This window comes from Galeopterus variegatus, unplaced genomic scaffold (assembly GCF_000696425.1).
Source record: "Galeopterus variegatus unplaced genomic scaffold, G_variegatus-3.0.2 Scaffold883, whole genome shotgun sequence".
Lineage (NCBI taxonomy): Eukaryota > Metazoa > Chordata > Mammalia > Dermoptera > Cynocephalidae > Galeopterus > Galeopterus variegatus.
The window spans coordinates 388,491-408,263 of NW_007726994.1; the positions used below are offsets into that span (position 1 = coordinate 388,491).

The following is a 19,773-nucleotide window of genomic DNA, read 5'->3' on the forward strand; positions in this document are numbered from 1 at the left end:
AAATAAACTGGCCGGCCGGCCCAGTGGCGCACTGGATGGTGTGCCGCTTGGGAAGCGCGGCGGCGCTCCCGTCCGAGGGTTCGGATCCCACATACAGACCGGCTCCCGCTCACTGGCTGAGCGAGGCGCGGGAGCAACGCCGAGGCTTGCGATCCCGTTGCCAGTCCCCGGTCCGGTACGGGGGCAACACTGAGGGTTGCGATCCGTTGCCAGACACGGAAAAAAGACAAAAAAAAAAAAGAATAAAGAAAAAAGAAAATAAACTGGCCGGCCGGCCCAGTGGCGCACTGGATGGTGTGCCGCTTGGGAAGCGCGGCGGCGCTCCCGTCCGAGGGTTCGGATCCCACATACAGACCGGCTCCCGCTCACTGGCTGAGCGAGGCGCGGGAGCAACGCCGAGGCTTGCGATCCCGTTGCCAGTCCCCGGTCCGGTACGGGGGCAACACTGAGGGTTGCGATCCGTTGCCGGACACGGAAAAAAGACAAAAAAAAAAAAAAAAAAAAAAAAAAAGAAAAAAGAAAAAAGAAAATAAACTGGCCAGTCAAGCAATTGAAATTGAAATCTTTTCCATTGGCATATGTGTTAGTCATATTGGCATATACGTAGTGAGTTATAATTAACTCCATTGTAATATAACTCCATTATAAATAACTTCCATTTGCATATACTTAGTGAGTTATAATTAAATTTACTTTTAGCTAATACAGGTAAAATCCTTTCCTAAAGAACTTTGAATGATTTGGTTATATTAAGTTTGTCCAAAATTTTAAAAAATCCACGTTGGTTGGTTGCAGTTTCGTAAAAGTATTGATCCACATGGATGAGAAGTAGAAAGCATTACAGAGAAATGGTTAAAGTGATGATATGATTCTTTTTTTCTATTTTCTATATATTTTAATATTATGAGTCTTCTGAGAAACTCATCTCTCTCTAGAAATCACATTCATTACAGTTGGCCTAGCTTCTGCAGTGAATTAGTAAGTTAATAGAAATGCTTTGAACAAGTAACAGAAGGGAGCTACTACTAACCACCCACAGTTCTTTCCTCCTTCTGTTTGGTGGGTGGTTTGAGGATTTGTTTTCCTTAGACTATTTGTTATGTTTAGGACTTTGTTTTGTTAGGTTATTTGAGAGGGGAAAGACTCATGGACATTTTGGCAAATGGCAGCCAGCTGCCTTGGAAAATGAGACACATATTGGAGGAAAGAGGGATATGTGAAGGGGAAAGAGGCCCTTTTAAAAAATTTTACATAAAAAACAAATTTATAGTTAGCCTCTGTTCATGTTATTTCTACACAATAGCTTGCAAGAGTCTTTTAACTTCTAAAGAGACATAAAATGGTCAAAACGATACAATCTGTATCATTAGATGACCCTTGTTACCATGTGTATAGTTCGGAGACATTAGGAAAGGAAGTACTCAATTTAATGGAAAACCTGAGTTTCATCTCTTGCATACCACTGTAGTTTGCACAGTCTTTCGCATTATCTGTTATATAACAAATTCCTCCAAACTTACCCCAAAACTTAACAGCTTAAAACAACAAATATTTATTATCTCAGTTTCTGTAAGTCAGAAATTCAGGAATGCCTTAGCTGGGTGGTTCTGGCTCTGGATCTCTCGTGTGGTTGCTGTCAGGATGTGGTGGCTCACTCACATGACTGTTGGCAGGAGGTCTTGTTATGTGGGCCTCTCCTTGAGACCTGGCAGCTAACTTCCCTCAAAGGGATCCAAGTGAGAGAGAGAGTAAGGAGCTTTCTATGATCTATCTACCCTGCAGTGACCAGTAAGGGGATCGCAACCCTCAGCACTGTGTGGTCCCTGTATAGGATCCGAACCTGCGGCCTCGGCGCTACCAGTGCCACACTCTCCCGAGTGGGCCACAGGGCCGGCCCATATATAACTTCATTTCTACTTTATTCTGTTCATTAGAAGCCAGTCACTAAATGTTCCACGGGCAAACAGTTAAGCTCTACCTTTTGAAGGGAGGAATATGAAAGTTTTCTAAATATATTTTAAAAGGCCTTATAGATTATCTTTTGCACACAGAAGACGGTGCCAAAGATCAAGGGCTGAGAGTGGAGTAGGGGGTTAATTCGCCATATGATAAATATTGATGAAAGGTAAAGGAACTTTCCAGAATTTAGTAGTGAATTCAACTTCCTGAGTTCTGTCATTATTAATCTCAGAGAAAAGAAATATCATAGCTTATCATTTTAAGAACAATTTCAAAAATTCTAATATGAATATAGATGTTCCAGAGGAGAATAATAGCTGAGTGATGCTTAGAGAACCAAGAAATTGTTGCATATTATTACTAATTCTTTTTTTATAACCAGTTTTAGAAATTGAAAGTATTCGAAGATAGGAAAGCAAATAACACAAAAATGCATACATTTATTCTTAACAAAGACTATTCATCTCTTGTTTGCAGAACACCATTGTCAGACATAGTAACCTATGTCCATGATAGCAGTTAATATTTAAATAACAAATTTTGCATTTAAATGTAATTATAATTATCATTGTTTAACTCACTTTTTACAAAACCAGGATTGTAATATACTGCGTCATTTTTAATCTCAGAAATGAGATTTTTTACAATATTTGCTTCTGGGAGGTGGTTCAGTTGCTAAACTAAAACTAAATACTGATTACATTTCTGGGGTTTGACAGAAATTGTTTGCCCTTTCTATCCCACTTTTTGTTTTTGTGGGGAGTTATACAAAATTCTAGAGTGTTTTGGTGCAAGAGAATATATACAGAGCAGTTATATAGAACACAAAATAGTTTGATATTGGTAAATTATTTTTCTTCATTCATTCAATAATTCTGAATTCCTGCTGTGTACCTGACACTGCCAACCACTGGAGAACATATTGTCCCTGTCTTCTGGCTTAAAGTCTCAATTGAATAATAAAATTGATATTATTGAATATTGTAAAGTTATTTCAGATTTTAGGACATAAAATATGAAGTAAAACATAATATAAGTTTATTTGAACTTATAACTATTTAAATAGACTTGATGTGTTCTCATGCCCATATAGCTGATTTTGTTTCATTTCTGATTTTCTATATATATTTCTAATTTATTCTTTATACATATCTTTGTTTTTTCATCTGAGTTAATCAGAAGTTTAAAAACATGAGGAGAGCAATTGTTACTGAAAGATGCCAATTAGACAGTTTACAAATTTGTAATGTAGTTATCATTGTGATTAGAACATCAGAAATGAGTAGCTTTGAGGAGCTGGAAAGATTTTATAGGTTTATAATAGTAAACAGTGATGTAGCTGTGGAGCTGCCATCAGTGCTCACATTAAGGAAACAAGATGTGCTGTACCTGGCAATCGCAAATAAATATAGAAGCTCTGACATGTTTGAAGAAAGCTGATGTCTAAAAATTCACTTGTCAATCACTCAGACAAGAGGTATTTATTGAACTTTTTATATTTGCCCAGACTTGCTAGTCACTGACAGAAACAAAAAAAGAGTAAGACAACCATGCCCTTTAAGGAGCTATAGTCTGCTTAGGAAAACAAAGATTTGGAGACCCAAAGCAATTAACATGCATTGTAAAACGATGTGAAGTTCCTACTTTAAATTTTATGGCACAGATAAAACATATAGGACTTAATTTAAAAATCACAATTCCCAGTGAGCTGAAAGTAGGCTTGAGCAGAGGCTCAAGATTTAGTTTAAGTAGGGAAAAACAAGAGAAGTTCTTATTGGTCTCTATCTTGGTTATATGTACATAGCTATATGTAAACTTAAATTTTTTACAAGATTTTGATGGAAAAAGGGTAGTTCTAGACAAGAACCAAAATTATTCCAGGCCACATTGAAGAACACTATATTAACCAAAAACTAAAACAGGGCTTTGAATGAGCAATTTCATTTGCTATAACCACTTTTAAATAACATAATCATGGCTTTAGAGGAAAGAGTGCTCCCTACTTTTTTTGTTACTTTATTCTATAGACAGTCCTTCAGTGAGCAGCATTTACCCATGGTGTGTTCCTTTAGTTATCTTGTGGGGCAGTTTTGACAGGCAGTGTATGAACTTGAGCCCTGTTCTGCAATACAAGCCTTCTGTAGCTTATAAAATCCTAGTCTGATAGGTCTAGGTTTTGGATGGCATCACCATCCTTGCCCTTTTCATATTTCATATACTTGAACTTCAGGTGTAGCTCCCACTTAGGGATATCCATCTGGATTTTGGGCCTCCATAGCTTCTCTGAACATGACAAACACTTTCTGTTGCAAGTCTCTTAAACTATGTTTGTTTAAGTTACTATATATTGTCCAGGTACCTGGTTTTATATACATTATAAAAGCTTTAAATTAGAGTATAGGATACAGGTATATGATAAATATGTTTTTCATCATTTGAGCAAAAGTTAAAAATTAGGCCTTTAGTCAAAATATGTAACTATCAAGTGATTTCCATGGGAAAGTCAAATCTGGTTCACATCATCTAAATACTCAGTGCCTTTTCTAAGAGAAGAACTTGAAATAAATTTGACTGTTTATGTTCACAACTCAACATCTTCAGAAATTATCCCTGTGTTTCTTCAATGCTTGATTTTTTCTTTTTACCTTTCATTAGACAGAAATGGTGATTGTGCACACTATACAATGTGAAACATTGTATACATGCCAACCTAGTCTGAGGCTTACAGAGAACTGGAGAAGAGTGTGTGTTTGTGTGTAGCACCTCAGGGAATTCTTGTCTCCTCAGTCAAAGCAAATGTCCAGTTCCCCTTGGTTTTGTTTCTAGAGACTGGATCAGACATATCCTATTTTTATATATAACATCTCTATATTTGTACATTAATCTATTTATAGACTGGTAGAATAATAATAAGAAAGAAAAACATTGTCTTCAACCAGTTCATTCATTAACATTCAGAGTTTTTTCCAAAATGTCATAATTAAGATGATCATAAACTCTTAAGAAAAAAAATACATCAATATCCAAAGCATTTTAATATTTACATTGAAATTTCTATTGCATAAATTTTATTTTTTTCCATATCTGAATTATTAATTCATTCTAATCCTTTCCTGTTCTGGGTCTTTGTTTTTTTAATTCAGTAGTACATCATTTCAGGGTTTTTACATTGTTATAATAGTGGAAATAATTTTTTCCATATCTGAATTATTAATTCATTCTAATCCTTTCCTGTTCTGGGTCTTTGTTTTTTAATTCAGTAGTACATCATTTCAGGGTTTTTACATTGTTATAATAGTGGAAATAATTTAGGGGAAGAGAAGAAAATGAGAAATGGCATATCACTTTTTAAATTCTCTTTCCTAAATTCTAAGCAAATTTAAATATTTCTAGTGTGGCTTTTCTCCCCGTTTCCCCCTATTATCCCCTTTTTCACACCCCTGCCTTTTTTTTTTTTTTTAAACTCCTCTCCAAAGCCCCAAAATAGCGTTGATATATTCTATCCGGCCTTGATTTCTCTTTACCAAGGCATGAAAAGCTATTCTTTCAACCTCAGTAGGTAAGGAATAACTACCCGCCCCTCCCCAAACAATCTAGTTTCTCTTATTATTGTGTTATAATCTTTCATCTGTCATCCTAAAAATTCTTAAAATCTGTTTCGAAGATATTTGGGTGTTTTTTTAGTGTTATGAAATGCTTTAACATTCAGTTTGTTGTAATTTTTTTTGGTTAAATCATATGGTGAAAATCCAGCCTCACATAGATAGTGTAGTTGGGAAGGGGAAGAATATTTTAATAGCTTTTTTAGCAACTGTAGATATTCTTCTTTGATACTACACCAAAACTTGATAAGTGGTATTTTTTTAAATGTTAGCAACAGTATCGGATCTAAAACTAAATCAGTGAGCTTTTCGCTACATTAAAAGCCATTGGTCTGTCTTGTACTTTGAATGTATCTTTTACTTATATATGATTTTATAACATCATGAATTGGTCATTTGGGAAATACTAATCCACTGAGTTAAGTAGATCTTCCAAATGATGACTGATTTCATTGTATATCTAAGAATCACATTTAGCATCATCACTGATCTCATCAGAAAAGTCTTCTAAGTTTTGGGCAGCTGTCAAGCTTACTGTGACAGGTACAAGTTTTCCAAAATTTTAATTTTCACTTGAAAGTTCAAATTTTATCATTGGCAACAAATCTTGTCAGTTGTTTTTCTTAACTGACTAACTTCATTTGCTTTTCAAAAAATATCTGAATAACTAGCTTGCATGTCAGTGATTCTTTCAAGTGAAAATGGCATTCCATTAAAAAAGTGACTGGTTCAGCTTGTAATTCAAACAGTTGCATGGGTGCTTTTCCCTAAGACAACCACTTTACATCAGTATGCAGAAGTCCTCTGTGCGTTATTCCATTTTGTCACAGAGAATATTAAAAAGATGTTAACTTGGGATCAAAATTCAATAAAATTAATAATTTGTACTGTTTTATTAAGGACATTCTTAAGTGAAACTTCCTTTTTTAAAAAAGAAAACTGAATGTGTGGCATTAAAGAATACAGTGACTACAGTTTGGTACCGTGGCCTTAGTTATACTCAAGCACCAGCAGTTTTACTTACCATTACTTTTGCATCATCAGTGTAAATACCAACACAATAAGAAATACAAGTAGCATTTTAATAGTATTGTGACAATAGTTGACCTCATGGATGTCAGTGTCTGGGATTTGATTTTACCCTATTTACAAATTGATAAGTTAGCTAGTTACTATTTCATGGATGCTGGAAGAAAATAAAACTGGATCAGAAAAAAAGGGCTTTATTATTCACAGCCCAGCAAGCAGCAAGAACATATTTGCATTGGTCCTGCCTTGTTAGCTCAGATAGACCCTGATAGATAACCTACACATGCAATTGGTTGCGTTAAAGGAGAGGAATATTGAGCTTGCAGAACCCACCATTTTACAGCAAGCAGTAAGCAAGCCTGTTCTTTGTCCAAGGTGGAGATATTACCTCATCTTTCAAGTTTCCTCTCTGCAAACACAACCCTGGGGGAATGTCCTAGGTAAAGAACTGTCAGAGTCTTGTATTTGTGACATGCACAGCAAAAATGGACAGGGATGCTAGGGGTCCGTGGCAAGATTCCCTCTCCCAACAGTGGATGTCTTGAAATAATCTTGAGACCCCCAGGGATCCTGGACCAAATTTTGAGAACCAGTGGTTTAACCAGATTATAATTTCCTGTTCAAAAAAATCATGTTGCCTTTTTGTCAATAAATTACTTATTTTTCATCCTACTGAAAAATTTCATGCTCTAAGTATACTATAGCATCTCCTCAGGAACCTTTATTTGTGCATGAAGGTCATAGTGCTTGCTCATCAGTCATTTTCACATTTATTGGTTAGTAAATTGTTTTACAACCTCATACTTTAAATCATGATACTTGTAAATACTCCCAGTTACTTATCAATATCTAGTATACGAAGTCTAGAGCAGACTCTGAATTTTGACTCTAATCTGTAAAAAGACAGTGTGGTATCAGGGATTCATCTGATGCGTTTCCTAGTATGTTCAACAAAACCCTAGACCTATGAAATGCTGCATACTATGTACTCTGTGTGGTAATTTTTAAAGGCACATGAATATATGCAGTATCTGAAATCAACAGAAAGAAAACCACTTAGCTTTGTTTAACCACACTTTTCCTAATGTTGTATTTTAACATTTTCTTATTGGATTTGTAGTCACCTCTAAGATATTGCTAGGATTTGGGGTAGAGGAGGGGAAGGCTCACCTAAGTTTTCACTTGCATCTAATATGTTGAACTCTCTGAACTTCTCTGCTGCTTGCTTATGCAGTTTTGCTATGTTATGAAAGCTGAGATTTTCCCTGAAAGATTTTTTTTCTTTCCCAGTGAGTCATGTTTCCATATACTTTGCTCTAAGATATACGAGGGTACTTCAAAAAATTCATGAAAAAATGGAATTAAAAGATAACGTGAATCTTTCCGTGAACTTTTTAAACACCCCTCCTAAATCCTAGAATCTTACTAAAACTGAAGTATTTCCCACACATTCTATGTCCATTAACCTGTGGGTTTCTTTTTTTTTTTCCTTCCCTGATAAAAGTCCCATTTAGAAACAATAATTCCGAGATGGATATCTTTTGTCTTCTCTCTCTCATTGTGTTTATCAATAATGGTGTGATTTTTTCATTCCAACTCAATTTCATCTAAGTTACTCCATATCTGATGGATTTATCCACTGTTATTTCTACTCCTAATTGTTCTTCACTATTTAACATTAAGGACAGCATGTTTCCCTCTACATTTCATCCCAGTAATACTACAGGGAGCCACTGTCATATCTATATTCCCTAGAGCTAGCATCTGGACAGTATACCTGCTGGATGGTCAAATGGCCACAGTAACTCATTGTTTTCCTTCTTGCTGCTGTTAATTGAACATTCTCTCCTCCCTCCTCTTTACCTATGCTGTATCCTAAGAATCCTCATTTCTTTTTTTTTTTTTTGATATGTACGTTTGTTTATTTTTATTATTGTGATAAAATATATATATAACATAAGATTTGCCATTTTAACCATTTTTAAACATAAAATTCCATGGTGGAATTAATTACATTCACAAGCTGTGTAACCATCACCTCTATTTCCAAAACTTTTTGTCATACTAAACATAAACTTTTTTTTCCTCTGTCCAGAATGGGGATCTGAACCCTTGTTAAACATAAACTCTGTACCCATTAAACAATAACTTTCTGTTATTCCTTCCCCCCAGTTTCTGGTAACCTCTAATCTATTTCTGTCTCTGGATTTTTTTTTCTTTTTTATCTTTCTCAATTGACCCATGACAATTGTATATATTTTTGGAGTACAATGTGATATTTGGGTATATTTATACAGTGTGCAACGATCATACCAGGGTAATTAACATATCTATCACCTCAAACATTTATCATTTCTTTGTATTGGGAAATTCAAAATCCTCTGTACTAGCTATTTGAAATTACACAATGAACTGTTGTTAACTGGTTTCCCTGGCTATAGAACACCAGATCTTATCCCTCCTGTCTAGCTACAATTTTGTATCCATTGACCACTCTCTCCCTATCCCCCCCACTACACTTAGCAGTCTCTAGTAACCACTATTCTACTCTCTAATTCTATGAAATCAACTTTTCTACTCTCTACTTCTATGAAATCAACCTTTTTAGCTTCCACATATGAGTGAGAACATGTAGTAGTTCTCTTTCCGTGCCGGGCTTATTTCACTTAACATAATTTTCACCAAGCTCATCTATGTTGCTTCAAATGGCAGAATTTTATTCTTTTTTATGGCCGAGTAGTATTTCATTGTATATGTATACCCCATTTTCTGTATCCAGTCATCTGTTGGTGGACATTTAGGTTCATTCCATATCTTGGCTGTTATGAATAGACCCGTGATGAACATAGGAGCACAGGTATCCCTTCTGAGAATGCTCATTTCTTTCCCCAGCTCTTTTCTCTCATCTTCCTAAGAACAAAGTGATAATTATCTTATAAAACTGAATCTAAAACTCTCCTTTCTTTTTTGGTAAATGTTCATTCATTTTAACATGAAGAAGATACTAGATCATGGTAGTTTGTGGTTTTTACTAAATTCTTTCTTGACCATAAAAAAAAGTTGGTGAGACCCCAATTTTGCTTTGAATTTTACTACTCCAGGAAAAGCTAATCTCAGTTTCTTTAGGGTTTCTTCTACCCTGAGATTTTTTGCTGCTATGAAGAATGGCTTTACATCAAAAAAGGGAAATGGAAGTTAGAAGTGTAAACCAGATTTGAGAAAAAGGTGGTTATGTGTATTTTAGTACTTCATGATCTAAAGTAGACACCAGAACAAGTGAAAATGTATTAGACAGATTGAAACTTGAGAATGTCTGGTAAAGAGAGAGGCTGGCCCTGAAGATAAGAGACCTTAGGAGATGAAAACTCAGTATGGTAGAAATGACAATGAGTGATGTAACTAAAGAAAGGTATGTTGTGAGGGAAAAGCAGTATAACCAGGTCTGAACCTTAGAGACTGTTTACGTTTGTAATATAGGAAGAAGAGGGACCAATGAAAACACCGAAACTCAAGAAGAAATGTCATATTATACTAGTAATCAAAAAAATGTTTCAGGGAATAGCTAGTCAGTGGTGTGAAATGCTACTGAATTAAGCATAATGAGAGCTTTATAAAAAGTCATTGAATTAGTGATAAGACATCTCTGGAAAATCATGGTGAAATCTCAAGAATGGAAAGGTAAAAAACCAGAGTTTAGGAGCTAAGCTTCCATTGTGGAGGAGTAAGCACCTAACAAACGAATCTTCTACAAATAACAGTTATAAACTCTGGACAACATACAAAAGAACAACTTTGGAGACCAAACTTTGCTTATTTTGGAGGGAAGTAAAAAAATGTGGAACAAGTAATTGGCTCAAAGTACATTCCCAGTTTCCTGATGCTGGCCACCGTTATAGTGAAGGCACAGTGGCTGAAATTCCAATAAAGAGCCTACTGTCATTCTAGCTGAAAGAACCAGGAAGAAGAATGAGCCCATAGTGACCATGGTCACCAGAGAGAGGAGGTGCCCCAGAAAAAGGAGAACCCTGAATTCTATATTTAAATTCAAGTCTATGGCTGTCTCCAAGTTAGCAGGGCTCACTGAAAGCAGTTTGCAGCTAAGGCTTAAAGGATTGAGCTGCTGTTCTCCAGAAGAGTAACAGTTTAGAGTCTGAGCTAACCAAGTTGATTGCCTGTAAAAACTAAAACACCAGCACCCTTCAGCATCATGTAACATAATGTCTCCACAATGTAAAATTCACAATATTTGAGATATCGTCCAAAATAAATCAACATATGAAGAACCCAGAAAAGACCCAGTTAGAAAATAGATACCAACCCAGAGATGACCCAGATATTAAAATTATGAGACAAGGACTTTATCAGCTAATATAACTATGCCCAATCTTCTATTAAAAGATAGTTGGGGAAGCAGGAAGAGGGTTAAGGTTTTGAGAGAGGATAGAAATAACAATAAGGTACTCCATTGTCATGATTTGTCAAATGCTTAACTTCTGTACCAGGTTTGAGACGTACTTAAACTATGAAATTCTGGCTAAGAAACTATTGCCAAATTGTCTGTGTCAACAAGTGACTGGCTTGGCAGAACTTGAGTAAATCTAAGTGATTTTTGGATGTAAATTTCTCTTTGTACATTCTTGAGCACACACACACACAAAAAATCATACCAAAGGTTTTTCACTCCAGGCAATATGTAAATGTCAAAACTTGGCCTACAACTTCTCAGTGAGAAATCGTATATTTTTCATTGTATGACAGGCAGATTTTAGGATCTTAAAAAATTAGTTTGCCTTGGTGCAATATGTAAATGTTACCATTCTCTGTCTCCCTTCCCATGATGGATAACTGTACTGCTTTGCTTCTCTAGCAGCCAAGAACTATGGCTAAGTAGTTGAGGATGAGGCAGAAAATCTTGTGTTTCAGTCACAGATTCTCCACCTACTGGACTATAAGCAAATTATTTGATCTCTCCAAAGCAAACTTAAGTTTTAAAGCAAACTTTAAAATCATAATTTAGTACTTAATTCACAAGATTGTATGAATTAAGGTAAATAATATATGCAAATTGCTTTTAAGCTATTTTCAAGCAGATATCTTGTGTTCATTATAGTAACAGTATAACATTAAATTTGTAGTTAAAGAAAAGGATTTTCCCAAATCAGTTCATTTTAAATGCAGTATTTGGGGGAGGGGGAAGGGTATATGAGAAACCTTACTTACATAAATTGGTCACTTAAGTTATGCACTTTACATTTTGCATGAAAAAGCATCCCTACAATTAATTATTTCTTCCCTTTAAGAAAATAAATTCAGAAAAATATATGCAAAAGGTACCGAATACAAAGTGAAAGACTTAAAAGACAGACAGTAGGAAAGTATTAACCGCACTCTACTTCAAGTTAACCTCAGTAGAATTGAAATTATAGTAATTGTGGCAGTACTGGTTTTTACTTTTTCTAAAAAAAAATACATGTTTTATTGTAGCATTGAATTCACAGAGGGTTTTTTTGTTTTTATTTATTTTTTCTTTTTTTGGATTTACATTAACCAGAACTCTAAAGAACTTAGAAGTAATTGGGGTATTTAATTTTATTGTTATATTGTTTCTTTTCTTGCCACTTCCTTCAGAACTTTGAGATGGATTCCGTTTTGCCCTGGAGCTGCTCCCATACTGGCAGTGGGTTTGCCTAGCACACTGTCATGCAGAATAGACAAGGATCCTAGGATTTGTGTTCCTCTTGCTTTGCAAGATTTTCAGAAATGTTAATGAGTGTGAGAAAACCATTGATTTCACATGGCTGTAAATTTTTATAGGTTAAATATAACTTCCATAGCATCTTTTGTCTCACTATATTATATTCACTTTACCAATCTGTTCCATCTCACCTTGGCTTATTTCTTAGTTTACGTTGTTCCAAGTAAGAGCATAGTTTTCTGTTTTAAAAGCATAATTCTATTAAGCCTCATCCAGAAACTAAATAAATTATTGACTATTCTCAGTTGCATGAGTCACCTAAAATTAATATTCTTTTTGCATGCAAGTATCCCATTTAAAGTTTAGAGGAAGTATTTGATGTAAACACTGGAATAAAGTGATAGACATTGCTATAGTTCAGATATGTATCATTGAAAACTTACGTCCTCTATTTAATAGTAGCCTTTTTATAGGAGCATAAATGAGACCACGAACATATTCATACACATACCCCTTGTGGGCACATACGTAAGGAGTGGGAAATTTGCCAGATTTAAATGGAATGTGGCTAATTTTTGATAAACAATAACTTAGGTAATTAATAGAGGAGAAGTTTACAATTCCTTACATATGAGAATATGTATTTTATTAGTGAGTTTAGTCAGCATCATCTTTAAGAGTTCCACAATTCAGTTTAATTTACTAGCTTTAATTGCTTAAAATTTTTAAGAAAAAATGATTTGAATGAAAGTTTTACATTTTTTTTATTTTTCAAATTATTTTGTAAGAGTAGTAAAATCCTTTCACTTTTACTACCAGCTATAACAAAGGAGATATTGGATAAAATGTCCATTTCTTCCTTTGAGAGGCTGATATCTAACAGATCCTGGAATGCAGCACTGAAGAACATTTTTCGTTATCTTTGCATTAAGAATAAACCTGGTTTTTGACTGATGAAATATTCCCCACTATTTTCTTTTTCTCCTCCTTAAATATCATTGCATATTCAATTTGCCCTTGAACATATTTTCTTTATGTAATACCCATCTATAAGAGCTTAAACTGATTTACACTAAATCAAAATTCTCCCAATTCATTTAAGAGAAAATTTCAGGAAACATTTCACAATATCTTCCAACTGTTTCCGGTGGGTTTATCTTAATGGATTTAGTTGAATGACTTACCCAGTGCCGTACTGGAAGAGCGTATGCAAAGTATGATGTGTAAAACTCTTATTTCAGCATTCATTCCACAAGTTCAGCATTTCCAAACTTGGAACAATTTGTGATGTTAAGTATTTTAAGTTTTAGTACCTTAAAGTAAATTCATTTGTTGAATGATTTAATGCTTAAAATCTGCTAAAATATAATGTTCAAAATTTCCTTGCTTTCTTTTTTTTTTTTTTTTCCTTTTTGAGACCGGCCGCACCGCGCTCAGCCGGTGAGCGCACCGGTCATCCTCGTATAACTTCGTATAATGTATGCTATACGAAGTTATTACGAATTCTTGTAAATCTCTCCTGTTTTCAGGTCACTCATGTGACATATTTATATCAGACATGCATAAATAAGTATCTACTCTGGGTCCCACAATGAACCAAGCATGGTAGGTAGCACTTGGGCAGTTGGAGATCTGATTCCTGTTCTCAAGGACATTAGAATTAGAAGAAATGAAGAAGGGTTGTATTATATACTTAGAAAATAATACAAGATTGTACATGGTCCAAGGCTAAATTTAACATAGGGAATGCCCAACATATAGGCACTGAACAAGGGGGAAGAGATAAGACATGGAGGGAGAGTGTGCTGGGTAATTCAGGAGTTGTGCTAAACCCTCTAGCATAAATGGGATCTGCAGAGCCAGAGAAGGTGAGGGAGAATCAGGAATCTAGAGTGACATTAACTTGCTTGGAGTTAGGGTAAGTAAGAAAACTGACTTGATGAGATTGAGCATTCTTACTAATGGAGAACAATGATGATAGACAGAATTGCTATCAGTCAGAGTTCAAGGAGATAAAGAGAACCAGTAGTTAATTATATTAAGGGAATTATTGCAAGAAATTGGCTTATGCAAAGGAAAAGCCAAAGTGAAAGCCATCAGGAAGGGCAGATTGGAAGTCTTAAGCTACTATCCACAGTTGCAGTATTGGCTTCTTCAGGGAAGCCTCAGCTCTGCTCTCAAGGCTTTTCAACTTAAAACCAGCCACCCACCACCTGCTCCCCAGATTTTCTGGGATAATCTCCCTTACTTAAAGTCAATTGCTTGTGGACTTTAACTACACCTATGAAATACCTTCACAGCAACACCTAAGTTAATGTTTGATAGAATAACTGAGGACTCCTGATTTTCTGGGAAAAGTGTTGAAGATGCCATTGACTATACTAATCCTAAATCCTTTGAAAAATAAGTAATTGTTTTCAGAAAAGTTGTGTCAGGTCGCTACAATGGCAAATAGCATTAACATGCTGTACCCATTCTAAATAAACTTCTTCAAAACATCTGCCAGGGCCGGCCCGGTGGCGCACTGCTACAGTGCACCGCTTGGGAGTGTGGTGGCGCTCCCGTCTGATTTTCTGGGAAAAGTGTTGAAGATGCCATTGACTATACTAATCCTAAATCCTTTGAAAAATAAGTAATTGTTTTCAGAAAGTTGTGTCAGGTCGCTACAATGGCAAATAGCATTAACATGCTGTACCCATTCTAAATAAACTTCTTCAAAACATCTGCCAGGGCCGGCCCAGTGGCGCACTGCTACAGTGCACCGCTTGGGAGTGTGGTGGCGCTCCCGCCGAGGGTTCGGATCCCACGTACAGACCGGCTGCTCACTGGCTGAGCGAGGTGCGGGATCAACACCAAGGGTTGCGATCCCGTTGCCGGTCCCGGTCTGGTACGGGCGTGACACTAAGGGTTGCGATCCGTTGCCGGTCACGAAAAAAAGACAAAAAGGAAAAAAAAAAAAAACATCTGCCAGAAAACTGTTTGCCCTTTTTTTCCTTAAACTAACATACTAAGAGGTCCCTTTTTGAAAATTTTTTCTTGAATGCTTGGGACTTGAAGTTTTCAACTGAAGTATATGAACAGATTTATTTGGTTGTGAATGATAGAAGGGATGGTGTATTACTTAACACAACCAGTAATACTTTTCTTCAATAATGAGGACAAAAATAATAGTAGGCAAAGCTGTGTTCCTAACCCCAAAGAAGCTGAAGACATTCATAGAGTAGAAATTTCTTAATAAGTGAGTCCTCTCTTTACCCCCCGCCAATGCACCCTGGAAGATTTTCCTGATAAATTTACCCACACTAGTTATCAGATCTAAATATCACAGAAGTAAGTTTGCACCAATTATTTACCAAGCCAGACAAAAACTTACTATTCCTGCCTTTTCCTTCACCCCTTCCCAACCCTATCAATTTTTAATGCTTCTTTAAACTCAGAAGCAATCATTCCTAGTTTATGTTAAAATCAAAACTTTGGAAACCTGGATATCATCTGTACCACTTAATGTAACTATCTTCATTTTTAGGCTAAAATTACAGAGTACTTTTTTGGGTCCTTTCTATCTCTTAATAAAATAATTTTTTTTCATATTGAGAATTTCTAGTAGTAATTTTTAAAAGGAGGTCATTCTATTTAATATAATTGCTTATTTTATTATGATTTAACACATTAAATTGTCAAATGTTTTTATTCTCTTAATATAACTCTTCTCTGATCTCGTGATATAAATTTAAATAATAGAATCTTCTAAAAGTTTGTTTTCATCCTTGTAGTGTCCTGAATGGTTGGCTGGCTTTAAAATGTTGCCTTTCTTCCTAGTCCAGACTAAAATCCATTGAATGTTCTAATTGTAAATAACACCAAAGAAAAACATTGTCTGCCACTTTTAAAAACAAATTGCAAATGTGAAAATGTCCTCTGATGTGACTGCTTTTATAAAACTCTATAAAGTAGTTTTAATCCAGAATAAGACATGGCCTAAATGTCAGACAAACATTATGTAGCAACAAAATGACCTATATTTTACCTCAATCTGATGATATAATATGTAAATTCACAAATTATTAGAATTGACAAGATTTTATTTTATTAATTTCCAGCTCCTGTGAAATAATATTCTGTATATTTGGAGTATTTACTTAGAACAAGCTGGGAAATTAGAGCAATAAATTAAAACAAATTGGAGAAGATATAAATTTTAAGAAAAACAAACTGAAATCAAGTTTTTGTCTTAAAAAACAAGACTCAAGAATTGAATGAAATTTTTTGAAAAGCAAGATTAAAGAGAAACATACTCAGCTGATAAGAAACAATGAAGTAAAATCTTCCATTTTAATAATAGCTACAATGACCTTAATCGAATAAGATCTAAAAGTCACTAAAGATAAAAGTCCACTAGTTTGTATTTGAACTTAAATAAGAATTATACAGTTTTGGCTGAATTATAATTTATGATTATATAATATTAAGACTTCTTCAAATCTCTGATCTCTGAATTTGTTAGTTTATAGCTTCAGAAATTCCACAAAGCTTTCTAATTATGATTAAATATGTTTTAAAAATCTAAACTATAAAATAAATTATTACAACATACTCTTTAATTTTTATTTTTAAAATATCAGAATAAATGTAATACCAGTGTAAGCCACAGGGTGGGAGTGAAAGGCAAGGACTTGTGTTGAAGTAGCTTAAATACATAATTGTACTATTTTTATAAACCTTTAAAGTGCTAGTTAAATGATAGGAAGTTGTAGCTTGGTTTCTTTCTCCCTCTAATACAGCCACATCCCTCAGCAAAGAATGTATAACAGAAAACAAAGACATTGATTTAAATATATAGGCAGTTATTAGTGACTATCAAGGGAAGTAAAAACACACATACATTTTTTGTCCTAAAGATTATGGTCATATGAGGTGCTTGATGATCAGAGTAGCAATTTTGATTAATGTTTGAATTTGAGAAATTCCTTGAATTTCCTGTAATGGAAATAGTAATTGAAGAAGTTACCAGAAATATTTCATGTCTTCACACTTCCTATTTTCCTTTTCCTTTTTCCTTTATTATTGTCTTTTAAAGAACAAAAATCTATTGTACATTATATATATATATATATATATATATATATATATCTGTAAGCTGCTTCAACTTATTTTCAGTAAATAAGATAAATAAATTTTACATTGTGTTTTCTGCTAACCCAATCTCATTTGAGTTGGAAGCAATTTAAAATGTTAATCATTTTGTATCTTTAAGGTAAGAAGACAAGAGCTTTCTTCTTCTAGAAAAGAAACTTCACCAAGGAGTCTTGGCATTCCTTTATTCCATGAAAGGTAGTTCTTACATTGTTTTTTGCCAACTTTTTTTTTTTTTTCCTTTTTGTCTTTTTTTACTGACTGGTAACGGGATCGCAACCCTCGGTGTCACGCCCGTACCGGGGACCGGCAACGGGATCGCAACCCTTGGTGTTGCGCCCGTAACGCGCTCAGCCAGTGAGCGGGAACCGGTCTCCACATGGGATCCGAACCCTCAGCAGGAGCACCGCTGCGCTCCCAAGCGGCGCACTCTCCAGTGCGCCACGGGGCCGGCCCCTTGTTGCCAACTTTTAAAAATGAATATTGAAATATATTTTATATTTATATATTTTAACATTTTAACAATTGTAAGAAAATAGCAACCTTTTAGAGCTAGAAGAGACCAATGCAAGGCTTCTGTGTGTTAAAACAACCTAAATAAGACATATAGTTAATAACAGAACTAGATCTAAAAACTGAATTCTCTAAAGCTCTACTGTTTCAATAGACCAAGCATTATGGCCATATCATTTTATATGGATGGATCCTAATGTCAGTCTTACCAAAATGAGGAATATTTAGTATTCTATTTAAGATGAGTAAGAGAACAAAAGTCAATGCATTAAAATTTCTAAGACAGCCAGCAACAATGTGATATATGAATGAATAGATATGCTAGTTTGCACTACATTTATGTGTTGGAACTTTTATCACTCACTTTGTGCCTGGCTCTCCAAACACTAAAGATGTTTTTCAGGACATTTTCTAAGAATTTTAAATAATTGGTTTTTTTTTTTTACTTTTAACTTTTCAGTAATTTTTTTGTGGTACCTAAAATGGTGCTATGTAAGTTTAATTATGATAAAAATATTTGAAGTTATAGCCTTACATGTTAAAATATTGATTTGTTTTTAGGGGAAATATAGAGAAGACTTTCTGGGATCTGAAAGAAGAATTCCATAGAATATGTATTCTAGCAAAAGCACAAAAAGACCACTTAAGCAAACTTAATATACTGGACACTGCAACTGGTAAGGTTTGATTTAACTTGCCAGTAATATTAATTTTATTGGTCAAAATTGATTTCTTTTTGAATGTGAAAATATTTTTAAATGCTTATTAAGTGCTAACGATCTGCAACTTGTTCATCACCCACTACGTTTCAACAGGGTAAGGGCTGTTTGAGTTCTATAATGTATTTTATGAGTATTAAGTAATTATTGGTTTTTTTTCTTTCTGTCTTCATTGTATGTGATACTATATAGATTGAATTGAATGACATAATTACTAATCATCTTAATGAGAATTATTTTAAGTTTTAGTACCTTAAAGTAAATTCATTTGTTGAATTGAGAAAATAGAAAATAAATATAGGATATATCAAAGTTTTCATTTGTTATTTGAGGGTCTTATTAAAAATTAACTCATATGTTAGTAAGCGTCCTTGAAGCCACACTACCATATATGAGCTAAGTAAAATTATAACATGTTTGTTTTTAACTTCTGCCTAAAGGTTCATTGAACACTATGGATAGATTCTTATAATTTGTTCGAGAATAAAAATGTGGCACTCACATTTCCTGAGTGTCAGTTCTTTTGGAGGCACAAAATACAAATTTAGTATAAAATATAACTTAAAAGGAACATCTGTTTTATTCATATGTTACAGTATGTTTTTTAAAAGCTCCACCCTTCCCTAAAACCCCAGACTGGCTTCCTGGTGTTTGCTTCAGTAGTTCAGAATAAATAGCAAAATACTAGGAATTGAGTCTGGCAACCAAGCACTTCTGTAAACAAAAGGAAGGTAAACTGATCATTTATAATGATAAATTCTCCTTACTCTTGTGATTTAAGATATTCCATGGACAGTTCCCAAGAGATGTGATTTACAGTTTTCACTCTCAGAGATGTTGCAACAGTGCTGACTAGCACCCCTTTAATTAAAGATCACTTACCATTTCTTACAGCTCTTACATCTAGGCTGTTTAAAAATCATTTTATAGTGTAAATTCACTTTTTTGATACTACTTCTATTTTATTTTCAGAAAAGTTATGCAATGTGGTATTGGAAAACAAAACAATTTTTGTAACACATAATTTATTTCTTCCCCTCCCTTCCCCCTCATCCCCCAAATAACTCTTAATTTCTTCACCTTAATTTTTGTCATTTTCATGGAAATTGATCTTTTGTGCAGA

At 34.6% G+C, this 19,773-nt stretch overlaps 1 protein-coding gene across 3 annotated transcripts in view; it reads left to right on the forward strand.

Moving 5' to 3' along the window:
* TANK (TRAF family member-associated NFKB activator) overlaps window positions 1-19,773 on the forward strand; it is an 89,604-nt gene that overhangs the window by 60,518 nt on the left and 9,313 nt on the right. For all 3 annotated transcript variants that reach the window (XM_008573162.1, XM_008573161.1, XM_008573160.1), the window contains exons 5-6: window positions 17,540-17,616; window positions 18,493-18,608. In XM_008573162.1, the coding sequence (XP_008571384.1) occupies window positions 17,540-17,616; window positions 18,493-18,608 (193 nt within the window). The remainder of the gene's footprint in view (window positions 1-17,539; window positions 17,617-18,492; window positions 18,609-19,773) is intronic.